This window comes from Enhydra lutris, unplaced genomic scaffold (genome assembly GCF_002288905.1).
Source record: "Enhydra lutris kenyoni isolate GAN:26980312 unplaced genomic scaffold, ASM228890v2 scaffoldscaffold17, whole genome shotgun sequence".
In the NCBI taxonomy this organism is placed as follows: domain Eukaryota; kingdom Metazoa; phylum Chordata; class Mammalia; order Carnivora; family Mustelidae; genus Enhydra; species Enhydra lutris.
The window spans coordinates 40010601-40032457 of NW_019154101.1; the positions used below are offsets into that span (position 1 = coordinate 40010601).

At 32.8% G+C, this 21857-nt stretch overlaps 1 protein-coding gene across 5 annotated transcripts in view; it reads left to right on the forward strand.

Annotated features, from left to right (window-relative positions):
* Positions 1-21857, forward strand: part of LOC111147539 (syntaxin binding protein 5) — a 177691-nt gene that overhangs the window by 128747 nt on the left and 27087 nt on the right. For 2 of the 5 annotated variants that reach the window (XM_022503623.1, XM_022503624.1), the window contains exons 20-21: positions 3463-3522; positions 17468-17518. The exons of 1 other annotated variant lie outside the window; for it this stretch is intronic. In XM_022503623.1, the coding sequence (XP_022359331.1) occupies positions 3463-3522; positions 17468-17518 (111 nt within the window). Of the gene's footprint in view, positions 1-3462; positions 3523-3625; positions 3674-17467; positions 17519-21857 lie in introns of all 5 variants that reach the window. 2 more of the 5 variants (XM_022503622.1, XM_022503625.1) reach the window with 2 other exon arrangements.

Consider the following 21857-nt stretch of genomic DNA (forward strand, 5'->3'; position numbering starts at 1 on the left):
AATAGCCAATAAGAGGTAATTATAGATAAGTATTTAATTAAGTATATTAAAATTTGAGTATATAAATATAAAAAGTATGTAAAAGTAGAAACCCTCCAAATCTTTCTCTGAGAAACTCAAACATTGTTAAACATTTTCAAATATATTTTTTGATCCACATGAAAGGACAGTATAGCTTTAACATACAGAAATTTATCTGACACTAGGTATTTTATTGTCTCAGTGAGTTGGAACTACAGAGTAAGAATTGTGACTGCAAAAATCATTGATAAATCAGAAATTCTGATCTTAGATAGAAAACTCTTATTTAGTTTAGTCTTTGATTATGCCCCAAAAGATATAAGAATTTTCTGAAGAATTATATGCATTCCTACATATCAGGAAAGATAGCTTTTACAAAAAACAAAATCAAACTTTAGTAGATAGTAGTTGTGCCTGAAACGTGTTTCATAGAGCAGGAGATAGATGTCACTCATGCATATGAACTAAAACATACACTAGAAACTAGAATAAAATTCTGGAAAGCTAACCCTTTGACAGTATATTCTTATAGTATATTCTATTGGTCCATCTTAAAATAGTAGTAATTCTTGCTACCCATCTTGGGCCAGTTTTCTAAACTTTGCACATTTGTAACTTTTTTGTCTTCATTCTTCATTCTTCATTCTTGTTCTAATAAGGAAATAAAGGAATAATTTAGTATCATTTCTTTCACCAAACATGCAAATTGTACTAATTTAGGATAGTCAAAAAAGAAAAATGGATGGGGGTAAGTTTGAAGTGAATCAGAAGAACCACAAGGTGATCATGTTATTAAAATGGAAAGTAGTAATTAAATTGCCAGCTTCAAGTACTTTCTGCAGTGTGGTAGGATATATATAAATAGTTAAATGATACAATATAGATTATTAAACCAATATAGCTAATAGAAAACAGTGTATCATGAGAGAAGAAGAAATGTATAAAAGTGGGTTGGGAGTTCAACTGAGTCAATTATAAATACTAAGAGGAGGACCACTATTATAAAAATGAAAAGTAGCCATACACCCTTTATCAAAATCAATATGTTTATTCAAAATAATAATACAAATGAAGAGCAAATTTTAATGAAAAGCATTTAAGTCCCATAATCAAAATTGGTTGTCTCAACACTTTAGCTAATTCAAAGAGCTCAATTCAAAGAGCATCCTGAGAAAGTACAAGTAATTTATATAGTTTGGCTTTTCCATTTGTTTTTAAATAAACCAGCAGTCTCTCTGAAATAGAATATTGATTCTGTCATCCTGAATTAACATAAGAACTTCTGCTATCTCCATTTGATCTTTGTATTTCAAAGAACTCAGATTGCTTTACTAAGCACTTTATTTCAAGATTCTGTTTTAGTACTGCATCGGAAATGTGTGTATGTGCATGTGCATATGTGAAAATGATAAAAACATTTATTAGGTTATTTCAGTTTGAAGAAAACCCAGGGCTACATAGGCCATAATATAAATGCTGCCTTCAGGAGTTGCCGTATACCCCAGAAAAACCAAAAAGCTCTAAATATTTTCTATGTTTATTTAATCGTAATTATTTGGTAAATATATTCAGGTGGGATATGCTGAAAGCATTTTTGGAACTTCGACAAAAATTCTGAAGAACAATAGTAGGCAATTTCAGTTAGGGGAAACATAAATCTTTTCTTTACATTTATGGCTTATGTTGGAAATTTTTTTTGGAAATACTAAAAAATATTTTTTATTGTGTTATGTTAGTCACCATACCATACATCATTAGTTTTTGATGTAGTGTTCTAATATTCATTGTTACGTAAATACCCAGTGCTCCTAAAAAAACATTTTATAATTTTATATTCATATTTAGATTGTAGCTATTGCTCTCATATGAAATATCTCAAATAGAACAAGTATTAATAATTTTTTTACATTCCTATGGCTATTTAATATCAGAGGTGACTGTGATATTTTAAAATATTTATAACATCTTATAACTGTTATCTTCTTTGAAGAACAAGTATACCCATTTCTAATCCTGAAAATAACATTGACTCCAGTGTTATGTGATATTTTTTGATAAAGGATTTATGAGGATCCATAAATTCTACCTAGCAAAAATAACTTGGTTTTTAAAGGGTAATCTTTTAAGACTATTATAGAAGTAATTGGATGCTGCCAATGTTACAGGTTTTACTTGGTCAATGGAGAGATTTCAAGGATATTTTCCACTTGGCCAAAGAAAGTATGATTTTTCCAGGGGAAGAGAAGATCAAACTTTGGCCTTATTTATTAAGGTTCAGTACTTTCACTGGGATTTAAAAAAAAAAGTACAGAAAGACTTTATTTACTTCCAGTTATGTTTTAGGTATTTGCTTCTATCAGAAAAGCTTTTTATTCATTCAACAAATGTTTACTTAGAGATTGCTGCATACAAAGCACTCTCCTGAGTGCAAAGAAAGTGCAAAGGTGAATCAAATGGAGGCCCAGTTTTTAGAAGTGCAGTGCAGTGGGAAAAGGGTACATGTATGTAAACTTTTTAAAAAATGAGGTATTAAGTGATGAACATCATTAGAGAAATGTACAGATAAGGGATTATTGGAACTTAAAAGAGGGGGAATGATTTGTAGCGAGGTTGTGAAAATTTATGGGTGAGATGTCATTTGAAATGTGCTATTATAAAGGATAGATCATTTAATAAAAGTTGCCAACTAGAATACTACTTAAGATTTTTTTAAGATTATGTTTATAAATAAAACATTTATGTTAGAAATTAAAGAGTTGTGTTGAAAAATTAGAAACACCTTTTTTTAAGGAAAAGGGACAAATAAAATCTTAATTATAAAAATATTAGATAAACTTATTGGAAGTCACAGCCAGAATAAAATTCTTACCTCATTAAAAGTAAGTAAATATTTGAACATACCTAATATTATAACTGATATCCTTAATATTCTAAAGATCCCTATGGTAAAATAGAATTTATATGTGATTTTAAACTTTGTATCTAGGAAGTTAACCATAAAATATATTTTGCCAGTATACTTCTTGCACAGGATTCTTAGTTCTAGGTGAACCTTATTCAGTTAACTAATGTCAAAGAATTTTTGCATTTTCTTTCAGAAACAGTTAATTGCTGCTTATATTTTTCTTTATCTGTTCTCTAACCTCTATACCAAGAATTTTCTAAATGGTTTTAACTTAAGGAAAAATAATTATAGATTAAAGTTAATATTTATATATACTAGGGATCTCTCTACTGTGGGAGATAATGCACTATTTGCTATTCTTACTGTAGTATTATAAGAGTTGTTATTAATTATATTCATGACATTTTCTCGTGGCCAATAATATGGAAACTAATCTTAGAAATTACCAGATTATTTTGTCTGTACTTTTCCCTATGAAGACTCAGTGTTTGTGACTGACGATGTGCCTGTTCCTTCCATTGTCTTCGTTTGTGTAGGTTCTTCATCACCACACAATTCAGATGATGAACAAAAAATGAATAATTTTATAGAAAAGGGTATAGTATCTTTATTTTAAAGTATTTTCTTTTAATTATGTTTAATTCATTTAGTTTACTTTGACTAGATTTTGACATTTTTATATCAAAATATTATTTTCAGTGAAGACCAAAAGCAGAAAGTTTTCCAAGATGGTAGCCAGTGATATAGGTAGGAAATAGAAATTTCTCTTTTGTTTCTAATCCTTGCTATATGCAGTGTTACTCAACACCAGAAAATGATCTAATGCATTGCATTTTGTATATATTAATTTGTTATTTCTATGCTAAACAATAATCTCTTGGGCTGTTTCTTCTAAACTTACTGGGGCAGTAATTATTAAAAATCAGTTAAATTGCGATTGTAGTTCTTCTGACTTACAATGTGAATTATTCTATTTTTATTTTTGCTTTATTTAAAATAAAGCAGGGTTCAATTTATGTCATAAATAGTACAATTTTATACTCCAGATTTTGAGATCTTTTTCCTTTGTAGTTTTATTTGTATTTTCTCTTACCTTTATTCCATCTTTCTCAAATTTTCAAAACCCCCAATTTCAAGGACATGGTTCTCTACTCTACAATACTGACTCTTTTGTTCTATAATCTGCACTACCCTTAAATTAAATGGGAATTTTCTTAAGACTCACCCCTCCCCCTCCATGCACACAAGTAAAAATGATTGATGGAGAGTATTTTATATTAATCATTTTGAATGTTTTTATAAATGTACTTTGAAATGAATTATCCAGTTCAAGGTTTTCAGTTTAAAATAGGAAGACAAAATATAATCAAACTTTCAGAATGTAATCAAACTTTTAAGATTTTTTGATTGGTCATAAAAATTTGAATATTCTCTTAGGATTTTTAAAGGCTTGAGAAGCAGTGTTTTACAAAAAAATGAATAAATTAATTCTTTGATTTAATCCAAAATTTTTATTATACGATTACTATGTTATTCCTCCAAAATGCCTACCATATATTCCTTGAATTATATTAAATGATGTGCATTTCTAGGCAGCTGAAATAGATTTACCTTTTCTCATGATAAAGCTTAATATATAGTAAAATTTAATTTCTAAAATTTAACAGAAGTACCATCCATATTGTCTGCATGTTGTAAATTGAACCCTGTTTAATCATATTAACGTTGGCTGACTGTTAGCACCTCTGGTCATTTTTTAAATAAGATGGTTTATTCTTGGGCAAGGGCTTTTCATAATATGGGGAGTTGATTATCTCTTTGTGGTTTTATAGTGAATCAGTTGGTAATAGTTAAATCACTTTAATTATATATTAGCACTATAGCATAAATACTTTTTCAACCAAATTTTTTAAATAGTCTGTCTTAACTAGTACTTATTGTCATATAATGTAAAAAGTTAGAAACGACTTTCCTACATACACTTAATCAAAGAACTTTTTGTATTTAATTATCTCAGGATTTTACCTTGCATGAAAGGAACCTGGTATATAATTACATTTTTTTAAAATAATTTTTTTGTCCTATTTTTGATCCTGGGGTTTTATTTGCTTTGTTAAATGTGGTGACTAGCTCCTTTCTTTTTTTCTGTGTTTTGAATAGAATTATGTAACATGAAATATCTGAGCTTGAATATTTGAAAGTCTTCAGTTAAATTTCTTAGACGAGGAACATTATTAGAAGTTCTTTGGTAATGTTCTTGCTTACTTTTTATGTTATTGGCAAGTTTTCCTTTTTGTCATTTATAGTTTTGGGGAAACATGTTTACTATTAAGTTTTTCAAACTTAGTTTAGTTACATTGTTATATGTGATTATTTTACATCTTCAGAAACTACTACTCTATCTCCTATTTTATATATAATTTTGTTTGGTTTTGGTGGTAGTCTTTCCGTGTTTTTTTTTTTTTTTAAGATTTTTGATATATTTATTTGACAGACAGAGATCACAAGCAGACAGAGAGGCAGGCAGAGAGAGAGGGGGAAGCAGGCTCCCTGTTGAGCGGATGCAGGGTTCAGTCTCAGGACCCTGAGATCATGACCTGAGCCGAAGGCAGAGGCTTTAACCCACTAAGCCACCCAGGCGCCCCTCAGTGTGGTTTTTAATCCCAACATACCTACAAGGAAAACTCACTTCTCAATTTTTTTCTTTGTTCAAATGGAGACAGCTCCATTTTAGACTATAAAGTTTTTACAGTTAAAAAAATGAGTTTCTCTCTACGCTAGTGTCTGGTTTTATAATAACAGTTATGAAATATACTATTGAAAAACACATAAAATGTCAGTGAAATATCAGGAAAAAAATGCATAGACTCTCCTGAAGACCTCTCTGTTAAGATGTGTTTTCTGTGTAAGTTTATGGTATCAGAAGTGCTAGGTTTCTTTGAGGGGTGCTTGGGTGGCTCAGCTAGTTAAATGCCCAACTCTTGGCTTCAGCTCAGGTCATGATCTCAGGATCATGAGATTGAGCCCCACATCGGGGCCCCAACTCAGTGGGGAGTTGGCTTGAGATTATCTCTCTTCCTCTCCTTCTGCCCCCACCCATGTGCTCTGTCTCTAAAATAAATAGTGCGTTGTTGTTGTTTTGTTGTTTTAAGTGCTAGGATTCCTTGAGCACTCTCAGCTCAGTGTTCCCTATCATCCAGTCCTATACTTGCTCTGAAGTATCCTGAGCCTCATAAAATTATCAGTTCTCTCTTCCTCAGTCTACAGACTTTTATATCTTCAACTGTATTTGTAGTGATGCACTGGCCTAATAAGGGAGGACATAAGAATTAGGCCTAGACCCTCAAGATTGACACTAGTAAGAAAGCCACCTTGATTAGAAGGCTGACTGAAATGTCTTGGCTCCAAAACTTTGTTTTTACAGCTTTACCTTTTCTTTGAAAGTAATTGCTGCCGGTGTTGGAGGGGGGAGGTGCAAAAATGTCATTCCTTAACATTCTAACCCAAGTTTGAAAAATCAGTCTGTTTTTTACTGCCCGGCAGTATAGCTGAGGTAGCGGAGATGATATATATATACATACACACACACACACACACACACACACACACACACTTAGCAATTACAGTTTTTCTGACATCATGCCAACCCTTTGTAAGTAATATTTCTTATTTAATCCATTCAATGTAACTACAGTGAGCTACATACTGTTACTTCCCTATTTTACGGATGAGGAAACAGAGAGGCAAAGTGTAAGTAATGTGCCTGTTGGTTATACAGCTAATGAGTGACAGAGCCAGGATTCCCACCCAAGTAGTCTGACTTCACTGTTTGTCCTTTCAACACTGTACTACTATATTAGTTCTTAAGACAATTTACTAAAGTCTTTAAGGATTCAAAAAAATCCATTGTGTGATTTGTAACTAGATATTCTGGTTATGACCCTGTTCTATCTCTATAGTAACCTAGAAAAAAAGATGGTTCCTGTTAAGTTCTGCCCTAGCACCAGATCATGGTTGTTGTGTTGGTGACTGTCACCCAAACATACAGTGCGTAAAAGTCTACCTTTCTCAAAGACCAGACTCCAGGAAAGTAACTACAGCAAATAGTAGAGCCCCTAACCTCTCTACCAAAAAGCCTACCCAAAGCCTAGCTTCCTTGTTTCCCGGCTGACAGCTTACTCGATCAATGATGCCGACAGTGACTTCCTTGTCCATGCATAAGAACAGCAGCCTAAAAAGGCATAACTCTGTCTTGTGAGTTTAACAGCAAAAATATGGAAGAATATAATGCAATTGCAGCATCCCTAAAGAAAGGTGCATGTGTGTAATACACATATAGTGATTTGTTTTGCCTATTCATACTTGCTTAATTCTTGTTAATAAAATCTTAATGACCAGCATTTCCAAAATCAGTCTTTCTTGTAGTGTTAACCATTTCTGTAAGTCATTTCGAAAATAAGAGTAGTTACCAATTTTTAATTTGCTTATTATTTATATTTTATAAAACTTTGGAAATACAAAATTCTGTAAAGCTTTTTGTTAAGTTTGTAAAAAAAATAGTTCTAAAATGCATGTCTTTGTTAAAGTGTTAATCAAATTGTTCATGATACCTTATGAATAAAATATGGTCCAGATGCTAGCATTATTTGGTAGATCTTGAAACTACAGGATCTACTTTTTCTAAAGATTGTTAATTCTATTTCATTGATTCTATTTCATTGTGCAAGTAGATTTCTAGCTGGATTCTATGGTCTATAAGCCCATGGTCCCATATTATTACTAATTTTCATATAGAAGAAATGATTACATGATACCGTTAGGGGGAAATAATAGCTAGAGATTAAAATATAAACATTCAAAAATACAGTGACTTCATGAGCACTGGGGCAAAACAAATACAAATCTTGGCTCCGTTTAATGAGTACCTCCCAAGTTCCAGTCACTATAGCTAGTCTTCAGGTGGTATTTGTAAACCTAGGAAAGATTATACCTCCATGGTCCTTTTAATCTCTTAGATTCTGGGCTAGCAGTTACTTGGATAATGACTAATTTTATTTTTTAGCAAAAACTGAAGGAATTTTTGAAGTCAGTTTAAATGAAGGTAATGATCATTAGTACTGTTTTCATTAGTTCTCTTTTACCTAAGTCCTGGTGATTCCCTTTTTAAATTAGAGTTCTAACACAACTTAAATAGGTTCTTAGTCATTATATTCTAAATCATTACCTCATTAAATCCTACGATTTGAAATCTGCTCAGGCCTCCTTATTCTTCAAGAAAAGAGACTGAGTCTCAAAGAAGTTAAGTTGTACATCCAAAGTAGTGTCCCACAGTAATGAACTAGTCAGGATCAGAGTCCAGGTCTCTTGACTCTTATTTTACTATATTATAGCATGCCTCCACTCTCATACTGTAAAGTCTCTTTTTCTTGTGCTGTCTTCCCAATTGTTTTATATTTACAAGTTGAAAAAGAAATTCTCAGAGGTCCATTTGGAGTTTGCTGTGTGAATAAAAAGGTATGTCTCAAATGAATTAAGTAGAATTTTAAGTAATAAAATTATTCTAATCCATTATAAAACTCAAATTAGTACTGATATTTCTACTTTATATTCTCCAATATTCAATCTCAAATGTGTGGCTGTTACTTTAATAGAAGTTCATCTTTATATTTAATCCACAATATGGCTATTGAAGAATAGAAGCTCATCTTGAAGGAGAAGATGAGTCAACTGTGCAGTAATACCATTTTCACAGGTAAAATTACTCTTAATTTATGAAGAACTAAATTTCACAGTCAAGTACTTTAAAACCATTTTACAAGTCTGAGGTTTTCTAATCATTCTTTTTCTTTTTTCAGGATGACTAACATCTGAAGAGTATGTCATAGTGTGTATTGGATTTTAATTTTATTTCAGAATGTATTTTCTGTCAAATTTCATAATAAAATCTCAGCAAAGTCTGTTTTTTATATCACAGTACTTCTTGTGTGTGCATTTCTTTCTCCATAGAACCATCTTTTTCTTACATTGGAAGAATGTAAATAGTCTTTCTGGAAATAACTTATTATTTGATTCCTAGCATAAATTAGCCCAAATTAAAGTTAAATTACTGAAATAATTTCTTTGTCAAGTATTGTCTGAATAGAACTATTAATGAGGTGATCCCATTCATGAAGATGGTGCTGAAGGTGAAGAAGGAAGCCGCTGACTTTCCCAAAGCTGAAGCCAAAGCAAAGGCTTTGAAGGCCAAAAAAGTGGTGTTGGAAAGTGTTCACAGTCAAAAAAAAAAAAAAAAATCTACACATCACCTGCATTCCAGTGGCACAAGACACTGCATCTCCAAAGGCAGCCCAAATACCCTTGAAAGAGCACCCCCAGGAGAAACAAGCTTGACCACTATGCCACCAACTTCCTCCTGACTACTGAGTCAGCCATGAAGAAAATAGATGACAACAACACACTTGTGTTCATTGTGGATGCCAGAACCAACAAACACCAGATCAAACAGGCTGTGAAGAAGCTCTGTGACATTGATGTGGCCAAGGTCAACACCCTGATTAGGCCCAATGGAGAGAAGAAGGCATATGTTCAACTGGCTCCTGACTGATGGTTTGAATGTTGCCAACAAAGTTAGGATCACCTGAGTCCAACTGGCTAAATCTAAATATAAATTTTACACGCACACACACACACACACAGAATGGAAATTTATATTCTACCATTACTTGCTGTATTAGTTTGCAAGTAGCAGATACCACAGACAGAGTGACTGAAACAACAGAAATTTATTTCCTCTAGAATAGCTCTAAAGGCTATAAGTCCACGATCAAGATGTTAAAAGGTTTGGTTTTTTCTTGGCTTGCAGATAGCCACCTTTTCATTGAGTCTCATATAATCTTCCTTCTATGCAGGTGGAACTGTGTGTGTTTTTAAATTTCCTCTTCTGGTCAGCTGAGATGAGGGTCTATCCCTAATGGCCTTATTTTAGCTTAATCGCCTCTTCAAAGCCCTGTTTCTAAATATCTCACATTCTGAAGAATTAAAAGTTAATGCTTCAACATACAAATTTTGGAGGAACAATTCAGCATATAACACTTAGGGTTTTATACTGTAGAAAATGCTGCAGAGTTTATTATGATATCCTAGACATTAAATTTTATGAATTTATGGAAAGCAAATAGAAATGGGAAAATACAGAACATTAACACTATAGAAGCCCAATAATTAGAAAAACTTGCTATAGCTGAATCTTTAAAAGACACTTTAAAGATTGCCCTTCATTTCAGGCAATAGATATGTGTTCCATATTTTAAAAGTGATCATTTGATGAATAGGGCTGTGTTTAATTTGCCCTTTTTTCCCTTTGTTTCACTTGTGAGAAAATTCAGTTTCTTTCTATAGAAGTAAAATTCCAGTGACAGTTTGTGCTTATTCATTTACTCATTCATCACCATGCTCATGACGATACATTAAGTATTACACACATACATAGATGCAGTATTTTACAAGGTAAATTTTATCTCCAAACTCATGGAATTTATATTCTAACATGGGAGATGGACATGGATAAACATTGATATTATTAGTTCTAATGACTAATAAAATAATGTGTGATAATTGACAAGAATTTTTACTACTTCATCTCACTTTGTCCTTGGATTCCTTGCCATATCCTTTAAGCTGATTTTTAGTCTTGTTACTATTCTGATTTTTAAAATTTAATATACATACATTTCAACATTTTGCTTGAAAAGAGTGGCATTGGATCTCTGAAGATGGTGAAAAACTGATATTGTCACCTTCTTTTAATTACTGAACCTCTTTGTTTAAACAAAGATTTGGTTTTTTTGGCATCTACTGCCATAATAAGAAGTCCTTTTACCTGTTATTGTTGGCATACTATTTTCTATAAAAGTCACATTCCAAAAAGCAAAAGTTATTCTTCTGTTTTCCTTTCTTTTAAGAAACCTTCCTTGGAAAAATAAGATATGGAACACAGTAGATAGAATAAGTAAAGGTAAATTATAGAACAGCTGCTTAATTTCAAAGAAGCAATATGAATCTACATACTTTAGAAACTTTACAAAGATTTGTAGAGTTGCAAAGAACTAAAAAAGTATCATCCCTGACAAAACTGTCATCTGTGGTACAGAGATCCAAGCACGGCTCTTGAGATTTGTTTCTCTCCTTGCTGTTGAAACTACCATTGCAGGCATGATTGTTGTGATCATGTATCACTTCATTATTCCTACCAAACAAATAAAGCTCTTTCAGTCATCTTGACACCTTCATTCCAGTTTGTGAGAAGAGAATAAAGACTCAGGTTTACAACCTGCCCAGACATTATCTCTGATACCAGTTTTTTCAGATTGAAGAAACTTAATTGTCATTCCCCTTATTTCTGCTGTGGACAAAGGCCTAGGAAAAGTGAACTAGTTTATAATCTCTAGTGACAAAAGATTTCAAATCAAGGGAGACATTGAGGACAAGGACCAAGAGTTGAATACACAGTCAAAGAAGAGAAAAACAGACAACTTATCTTCCAAGAACTCATTCAAATTGTATGTCTTCAATTTGAAAGTCTCAATGGGAGTTGAGTAACTTCAAAGCATGAGCGAAGGTTCTTCATACATGCCGTGAAATCAGCTGACAAGGTAACTGGGTTGGCAGGTGCTTCTGAGACTCCTAAGAAGTAAAAATTTGATCACCAAAAATTGGTGGATAAAGTCTATGATTGCTTCATTCACAGAATTACACTAGGGTACAGAGTATGTGCTAGGAAGACTAACTAGAGGTTTTCCAGCGGTGGATCTGCCTCTTTCAGACCTACCATCGAGGAGGTTGACTAAACAGACCTGAAAATAAGTATATTCCCTAGAAGTCACAAAGTTAAAAGATAAAAATACATGGCCTAAATTTCAACTTTAGACCTTAGGTTTGGGACTTAGCCTTCCACAGAAAACAGCTGTAAAACTAGTCAAAATATATAGGGTCTTCTTTCTAGGTATTGAGCAGCAGGCATCTAAGGCTGCCATCCTTGAGAGAAGGGAAAAATATGAAATGAACCACATGTCCTCCCCAGTTTCTGCCGTGGAACACTTTCCTGTTGCAGTGCGGGGTGGGTAGAACTCAGGAGGAGCTGCGGTTGCATCAAGCTAAGGAAGCAGAGAGTAGAGTTCTGGGCTACTAAAGTGACTAGAATTTTTGATATAGTGTACTTGAGAGGAAGGAACTGCACACAGAGGGGACTTCATAGGAGTCTGGGGTTGGGGGAGGGTGGTGGTTAGCTCAGGTTTAGCTCCATTCTAAAGCTATACCTGAACTGGGCAAGACTCTTTGAGGCTTAGCAGCAATCACCTGCTATGAGTCTCAGAACTGGCAAGGATACCAGCAGTCATTCAGTGCCAGGAATTGTTGCCATTAGACCTTACTCAGCACCTTGGTCATTCTTGATATCCCAGAAAGGCCACTCTGCAAGAGTAGGGATCACTACTTAGCCTTAAAGCCATATCCTAGAACTAAATTTTAACTGAAATAGACCTATACTAACAAAGAATAAAAACAAACCAAGAATCCTCCAGTAATTTATTAATTTAATGGCAAGGTGCAGAGCAAAGCTCAACACCTACTAACACCTACACAGACTCCCTTCAACACATTATCCACTGTCCAGTATCCAATCAAAAATTCCTAGGCATGTGAAATATTCAAAATCAAAGGTAGAAAAATGTAACACATAATTGAGAATAAAAAAATTAGCAGAAACTGACTTAAAGATGGCCTAGATGCTGTAATTAGCTAAGGATTTTTAAAACAACTGCTATAATGTGTTTTAATACTGAAAAGAAAAAAAATGGTCATAATGAGTGAACAGACAGAATAGCAGCAGCAGAGAAAATAGCAACTTTATAATGAATAGAATGAAAATCCTAGTATTATAGAACAATAAAATTCATTTACTCTATAATGAATAAAATGAAAATTCTCTATCACTGGATAGAGACTACAGAAGAAAGGGCTGTGGAACTTGATAGCAGATAAATACAAGTACAGTGTGGAATGCTGAGGCTGTAAATCCTTCCCCACCTCCTCCTTCTGTTCTTCCCCTCGACATAAGTATCCATAAAAAATAGACAAGTTACATTCAAAAGTAGGCAATAACCAGTCTGGCTTTACATTTCTCAGCTACAAACAATGCTATAAGAAAATGGAACAAATTGAGTTTTAAGGGAATATAGTTGTGAGTTGGGACTTACACTTACTACCAATTTCTCTCATCCATGTTTGTCTTTGTTTATGTTTTCAGCTAAACAGAAGTTTGTGAAATATGTTCATAGGCCTTTCTTTTAAACGTAAAAGCTACTTCTTGAAGACATACTTTAGAAGACCTTGGGGTTTGAGGAAAGTTGTACTAGAAATGATTGTTCCCTATGGAACTCCCTCCTAAGGAAATAATCAAAATATATGAAAATATTTTTATACATTTTTATTGCCTTATTTATTGGGAAAAAACCTTATTGTTTAATAAGTGTTCATAAAAATAATATGAAGCCATTGAAATATACTAACAACTGAGGGAAGAAAATGCTTTTAGTAGTAGAAAAAAAGCATGATACAGATTTATATGTTAAATAAAAATGGATATTAAAAAGTAGCAGGAAATATGTAGACATTTTGCCTCTTGACTATGGGCATTTGTAGTGGCCATATTTTCTGTTTCTATGTTTTCCAAATTTTCTATAAAGAACACAATTCAAAAAAGCTTAAGGATAAATTGCATATATGAGGGGACAGAAGATGTTAATCTATTAATGCCTGTGAAACTATTGTTGGAGACTGTTTTCAAATAAAAATTCTAATTTTAAAAAGAATGTAAGCTTTGAAATATTTTGGGAAGAAGATGAAGAATATTGTCCCAGTGAAGGATGCCTTACACAGGAGTTTATACCATGTCATTTCATGCATATGAAGTTCTAGAATAGGCAAAACTGATAGATGGTAAAAAAACAAAAAACAAACAAAACCCAGAACATGGCTATTTCTAGGGATGAGGACAGGAATTGCTTGGGAAGAATATGCATGGCCTTTCTTGGATATTGATGAGTTTCTATATCACATTCAGTAGTTACATAGGTATGTACATTGTCAAAACTCAATATGTATTTAAGATTTCATTTGTATGTAAATTTTACATCAAGAGAAAAATACTCTCAACAAACAAGTAGGGAACATGTAGGTTTCTGAAAATGTACAAAGTCTGAGTTATCCTTTGCTGGCTTTATCTTCATGTCCCATGGTCTTAGATGGGTATTCCAGGGTAAGAAAGTTATAAGTTCAGTGTACTCTAACTGGCACCTTGTGTATGCATCTGTTAGTACCTGGTACATTGCAGTGGAGTTATTTCATTCCTCTAATGGGCTATGAACTCTTGAGGGCAGGAAGTCTGTCTTCTGGCACATGGCTGGCATGTGCCCAATAAATATTTAATAGGTTAATAAGTATCCCTCTGCCCTTGTCCCCACCACTGTGCATAACAAAAATGTTTCTCTATTCATTAAAATTATTCTGTATCTTTTTTATAATGTTAATTGGTAAGTTGGATTAACAAAATAAGAAAGGTTAATCTTTTAACATTAGTCATTTCAAGTTCTGTATTCAAGAAGATTGCTCAAAATTATATCCAAGTGTTATAGCAGTGTGGCTTAAATATTTTGAACACTGATCAGGTTTGTGGTCAGGTCGTGGGTCTCCAATTGCACAGTGTTCAGGAAAAAAGACCCCATAATTAAATCATTTTGTGACATTTATAGTAAAGTCAGAAAATCTGCCTAGTCTTTTCTGTGTGTGATTTTAACCACAATAAAATGTCAAAGTTAGACCAACTGAAGAATTATTTGAAATTTGGTTATATTCAGGTTTTTTTTTTAAACATGGTAAAGAAATTATGTAGTGCTAGACCAAGAAAAAAAAAAGTTGTACAAAAATCAATTTTTGTGGGAAAGATTAACTTAAGTTTTTTTAAATATTTGAAAATTTATATAAAAGAATTTCTAGTAGAAAATCCTGAAGGAGATTGAAAGCATACACTTAAGAATTCAAAGGAAATTTAATGCTAGTGAAATTTTTTGGCAGAAATATGTGTATGGTTATTGAGTGAAAGATTCAACAGATACATTTCTAACGGACAGAATTTTTACTTAATTTATTCTTGTTAATGAGGAATGAACTTGATATAACTTCTAAATTATTCAAGTTATTCTCTTTTTTGTTATGTTCAGCTGTATATTGAATTTAGTTTTTGAGACAAACAAGGTTGAACTTAGAGTGGTGCATACTATTCTATACCTAGTATCCTAAGGTTTTCTTTTTCTTTTTCTTTTTTTTCATTTTCCTGTTTTAGTTCCTTGGAATATTATCATAGAATTAGAATAAAGGAATGTTGGGTTGTTCACAAGTATATTAATAGGTCATTTGTATAGCATTATACAGTTTGTTTAGAAATCCTATTTCATTTATTATTAGTAACTAATATTTATCAAATCCACGTTGTGTGTCAGGTATTATGCTCAGTGCTTTGGCTTACATCATCTTGTATAATCTTCACAACTATGAAATTGGCATTATCTATCCTCATTTAACAAATGAGGAAATATCAGGTTTAGAGAGGCACAGTGATTGGCCAAAGGTCATACATCTGGTAGTCAGGTGAAGTGGATTCCATTTAAGGTTTGATCTGATGCCAAATCCAGTCCTACCCACTATACTTTACCCTTCCACATTTTACAAACCTAGATATTGAAACTTGTCAGGGAATGTTTCTTATAGACTAACTGCATATGTATACTGGGTTTGCTCAATTAGTTTTGGTTCCTATGCTGAAGTTTCATATAGTTTAGGGACCTAGCTGCCCAAAGTGTGATTCATAGACCAGCAGAATTGGAATCTTCTGGGAGCTTGTGGAAGTGTGAGATCTCGGGCCCTCATCCACTATAGAATCAGAATCTGATTTATCAGGATCACGAGGTGACTGGTGTGTACTTTCAAGTTTTTGATAAGCATTGGTTTGAAAGAATAATTGGATCAAAGCTGAGTAGTGGAGTCTAGAGAAGCATCCACATTATCTGACTTATGTCTTTAGATTCTACCAGACTGATTTTTCTACTTCAGATAACATATGATAATTGTATAGATATTATTTATCAGTCTGTGTATATTGTACCTATGGTATTTGGTGAAAACATCTTTGAATTCTTTTAAAAGTGTTAATGTTGCATTTTGGAAGATGGTTTTGCGGGTGTATCTTCTAATTTTAGGGAATTTTATATTAAATATGATGGCAACCATTAAATCAACTAACCACAGATTTCATTGGCTAGGTTTTTGTTTGTTTGTTTGTTTGTTTGGTAGTATATTTTATCTTTTAACTGATACTGGTTATGTCTGGGTGAAAATGGGTTAGGACTGATTGTATATTTTAATCACTTGATTTTTAAAGAATGATGATTAGATTGATGAAGCTTAAAAATGAAAACTTGAATCCCCCACCCCTTCCCGGTTTGCCTCATGTCTATTTCCTAATACTGGATTTGTCATTTTTTTAGATGTGGAAGTTATATACTATGACTGGATTTCTCTTTGTTTACATGGCGCCCTTATGGACTAGCAGGGTCTGTGCTTTAAATATCTCTTAACAGCCCAGAATTTAACCCATAAATGCATTCATGTATTAACAACAAGTGCTTGTTCAAAATTGTGCATAGGAAGCACTATTCTGTTACGCATGCATTGCCACTAACATAATAGATATAGTTAAACAACTCCTAACTCTAAATCCTAGATTAAGGCAATAACTGACTTTGAGAATGGAAAGTGAATTCCAGTAAGTTTATACAGAGGCTTTTTTAATTCTGGTGCAAAATAGAAATTGACATATAGTTTACATTTTTGTAAATACCATAATTTCAGATTAGCATCACTTTGTTTCATTTGTTTTTCACTGATATGTAAATAAAGGTGTTAACTTGTATCAAGAATAGGTGAATCCAGATAGTTGTATGATGTAATCAAATACCTAAATTTAATCTTAGATAGTTGTTTTATATTCTAGAGATTAACTTAAAAATAATGAACCCAGTAGCTATGAAGATGAAGAACTGGAAAGATTTTATTATATCAACTATCCAAACTCCGTCTTCTGCCTCTATTGTCCTTACCTGCAACACCTTCCGTGAAATGACTCTGCTTCTCTTAGAAAAGCCTAACCCTTTCCTATGAGCCTAAGAAATAATTAACAGTTAGAATTAAAAAGCTTTCTTGAAGTAACAGCTTCAAGCACACAAAGATATCACATCAAGTAAGTACAAACTTATGAAAAGTTGAAAACAAGATTTACTTTCCACTTATAATATTATTCATCATATATTAATTATCTTAGCATCTAGATTTAGTAACAAAAGTATTTACTTCTATCTGGAAGGGCAGTTGGTATTAATAAATATGAATCAAATATTCTTCAGAACTTTAAAAATGTGTTTTGTTTTTCAGCAAAGATGTCAAGGAAGTTAAGCTTGCCTACTGACCTAAAGCCTGACTTAGGTAAGTAAAATAAATAAATAAATAAAATCCATAGTAGTTAAACTCCATTCAAAGGGAAGACAAGGAAATCAGAAGATTTAAAATTACCATAGATGAGATTTTTAACAGAAATCAAGTTTAAAATGACTAAGATATTTAAGGATTAGTAGCCTCTATAATGCCATCTATAAATTATAAAAGATTATAAATTCAAGCAATCCAAAATAATACATTTTCTCAGCTCTCATACTTTATATCTAAACAAGATTTAGTATAAGACTAAAATTTGTGCAATTTCAGATTAATTTCTTAAAAGTTGTTATATCCCATTTAACTATGTGAAAACTTATTTGAATTTTATAATTTATAAACTACAAGTTTTAACTTTTTCACAACAAATTAGTTTTCTGTATTACAATGAATTTCTCATGTCAAGAATCATTTTTACTCTTTGGTGATAATAAATTGGGTAGTAATTCTTTTTCTATAGCACTTTCTAGGCAACTAATCCACTAGGAAAGCAGAGTGACCATATTCCCACATTCCTTTTGCTTTATATTGAGCTCAAAAACAGCTTCCTGATATCACAGAAGAGGGACAAGACATTTCAGTAAAGATAAAAATAAACTTGCAGTGTTTCTTTTTAAATTCACTTTTTTTTTTAATTTTAGAAATTTTAATGGTCTTTAATGAAATAAAATTAGACTGAAGATGGTTTCTCCTATCTTTTTCTTTGAAATAACTAGATTTCCTCCCTTTGCTCATCTTCTCATTGTTTATTCTCTAGATTCCTTAACTCCCTTTTTTTGCATAATGCAAACTTAGGTATTGTCCATTTCACCATACTATTTTAGCATTTCCAAATCATAATCCTATCTCAGTTATACTGATAGAAGATATACAATTATCAGTGATTGGGCATAATAACTTCCACTGTCAGCAGTACAAGGTTCCATTCCTGAACATAGGAGAAACAATTTCGTAGAATCCTGTAGTAGGACTGGTCTTACGGGAACAAGGATTAATCTAGAATATAAGATAACGTGTTTTGAGAAGGGAATAGCTCCCTTTACTATATAAATAAAAGATATAATTTGACACCAAGTGTATTTGAGGGGCAGAGTTTTCATCACTCTCAGAGGCCCATGATTTTAATAACACTAAATACTGCTAGTTAAAATGGTTTTGTGCCTTCTAGTATCTTAAAAATCTGAGAAACACATGGAAAAGTACTTTTAAATTTAAAAAATGCCATAATTATTTTTAAAAAGAGTATCATACGTTTATAAGTAATTTAATCTGGGTATATTTCATGCTTGTATAGATCATCTTTATTCAGTTCATGTTTAACCTTACATGCCCATGCATTTCAGTGCCCTAAGCCAATTACAACTGATTGGACAACTGGAACAGTCTCCGTGTTTCCTAAGTAATTTCCCTTCAAGTCCTTGTACTGCTGAACTATTTTTTTGGTAGAGATTCTTAGCTGCTAATTGTTTTACATTGACTGGGGAATCAATAGGGAAAAACAATTTTATTGATAGGCTCAAACTACTAGGTGTTCCTAAACAGCAGCTGAGGCTGTTGGACTATCCTGCAGCTCTGGAAGCTTCTGTGACTAGAATTCACTTTGGCTTATGAGGAAATCGTGCAATGCTACACTTTGACTATAGCTTCACCATCCCAGATTTCATGGCTCAGCCTCAGGAACCGTGGGTAATATTGTTAGGGTTCTGATGTTACATTTCAGGTGGCAACAGAGGGGGAAAAATAGTCAGATTTTTGTACCTTAATGTGAGTTAATTTTTTGTCCTGAAGTTTACCCTGACCAAATTCAACTATTGGCATAATGTTTTGACTGGGGGAATAAAATGTTGTTGCATAAGGCTCCATGTGGGAAGAAAGGGTAATTTAGAGGGAGAATGCTCTAGGCATCCAGAGAGTAACATGAAAGCAATGATTTGTGGCATGCATTAATAGAAAGCATTAATGGATAGAAGCATTAATGATAAATTTTATCCAAGCTTAGAGCTTCCAGAAACATCACATGTTCAAATATATTTTTTAATTTAAAGACTGAACTTTAACTCTCAATAATAACCAAAACCCTCTTCTTATATTTTGGTGGTTTGACTAATCCCATGTCCATCTGGAGTTGCCTGAGAAAGCTTTAGACTTGGACATGACACAAGTCCTGCCTTTTCCGCTAATTAGCTTTGTCATCCTGGATGAGTCATTGAACCTAAGTATCTATTTTATTATTCATTAAATTGTGATAATAATGCTTTTCACTTACTATGTGGATTCAATAGAATGATAAATTTAAAGTATTATGAGAGGGTGTATCACATGGTATGGCTTGCTTAGTGGTAGCCATTTTCATTTCTGCTCTTATTACTAGAATGAAATAGAAATTTCTAGTCCATTTGTTTAGGTTGCCTAATTTCTAAAATTTAAGCCACAAAGATCCACAGCGTCTGACTTATCAATAGTACAATTCATGAACTGCTAAAAATTCTAACTTACTTTCCAACAGTTCTAGGCTGATAGAATTTGGTAAGTTTTGGATTGATTCTTGATTCAGTTCACTTTCACATATTGATCTATACTTAGGAGTTCCTTTGGTAAGCCAATTTTTACAGAGAAGTCATAATAAAATGCAGTTGTAGTTTATGGATTTTATATAGTTAAATTAGTCCATTAAATTAAAACACTATTTATTTGGCCTATGAATTAAAGTACAGATTAAATTTGAAGTACAGATTGTTGTGAGTCACCTATTGTAATTCTAATAGATAAGAGTAAGAATTTTACAGATTAATTTATAATGAAATTTATATTATCAAATTTTCTTATATGATCAAGTTTATATTACCAAATTTTCTTTTTTAAAATTTTTTAAGATTTATTTATTTGAGAGCGAGAGCAAGGGGGAGGGGCTGAGGAAGAGGGAGAGAGAGTCTTAAGCAGCAGACTCTGTGCTGAGCACGGACCCAGATGTGGGGCCAATCTCATGACCCTTGAGATCACCTGAGCCAAAACCAAGAGTCGGATGCTTACCCAACTATGCCACCTAGGCGCCCCTCAAATTTTCTTAACAAATTTTCACTGATTTCTATCTTCATCACTGGGTCACAACTGAATATATATGTCTAATCACCTTGTATGTGTATGATTTATTAAAATAATGAATATTTTTATCATTGGAAAGTATATTTAAAATTTCTATTATTTGGGCTGCCTTGCTGGCTCAGTCAGTAGAGCACAAGACTCTTGGTCTTGAGATTGTAAGTTTGGACCCCATGCTAAATGTAGAGATTACTTAAAATCTTAAAAAAGTAAGAAAATTTCTATTATTTTGCTAAAATAACTGAATACTTTAGAGTTAACATTTGGAATCAGTTTATATATTTAATATTACACATTCATCCAGTAATGAGCCATTGCTTATGGAAAGTTGTTTCATTTATAGGAAATAGTTCTTTTTTGCCATGTCAAAATCTTTAAGAGGAATTACAGGCAAAAGAGAGACATCTTTAGGCACTATAGTTAGAAATTACCCATGTTAATTGCCATAACTAGTAGCTTTATTATTTTCAGAGGCTAGCTATAATCAAAATTCTGTTGTATCTAGTTATCATTTGGGGAAATATTTGTCAATCTATTAATTCAATTTTTTAAAGATTTATTTAAGGAAGAGAAAGAGCATGCATGTGCAATCAGGAGGGCCAGGAGGAGAGGGAGACAAGCAGACTCCCCTCTGAACATGGAGCCAGACAGAGGGCTCTATCCCAGGAACTCAGATCATGACCTGAGCCGAAATGAATTCTGATCCTTACCTGACTGAGCCACCTAGGTGCCCTGAATTTAAATTTGATTACAAAAGCTTTTAGGGGGTATAGTTAGGATTCAGTTATACCTTTTTTATTTAATAAAGTACAATTTAGAAGACTTTTTTTTTTATTTTTTATGACATGAAGCCATTTCTTTCATGATAACATTGAAAGCATGTGATTTGAGGACCTATTTGTTAGATAAGAACAGTAAAAACTCCTGGAAATTTTAATATGTCCCAAAGGTGTGGCAGCAAGACATCGGTTCAGATACTTTCAACTATAGATCTGTCTTCAGCAAGTAATTATTAGATACTTTTATAAGCTAGGCACTATGCTCAAACGGACACAGCTCTTGTATTCAAGAAACTTAGAGTCACTTTTTTTTTTTTTAAAGATTCTTTTTTTTTTTTTTTAAAGATTTTGTTTATTTGACTGAGATCACAAGTAGGCAGAGAGGCAAGCAGAGAGAAAGGAAGGGAAGCAGGCTCCCCACTCAGCAGAGAGCCCAATGCAGGGCTCGATCC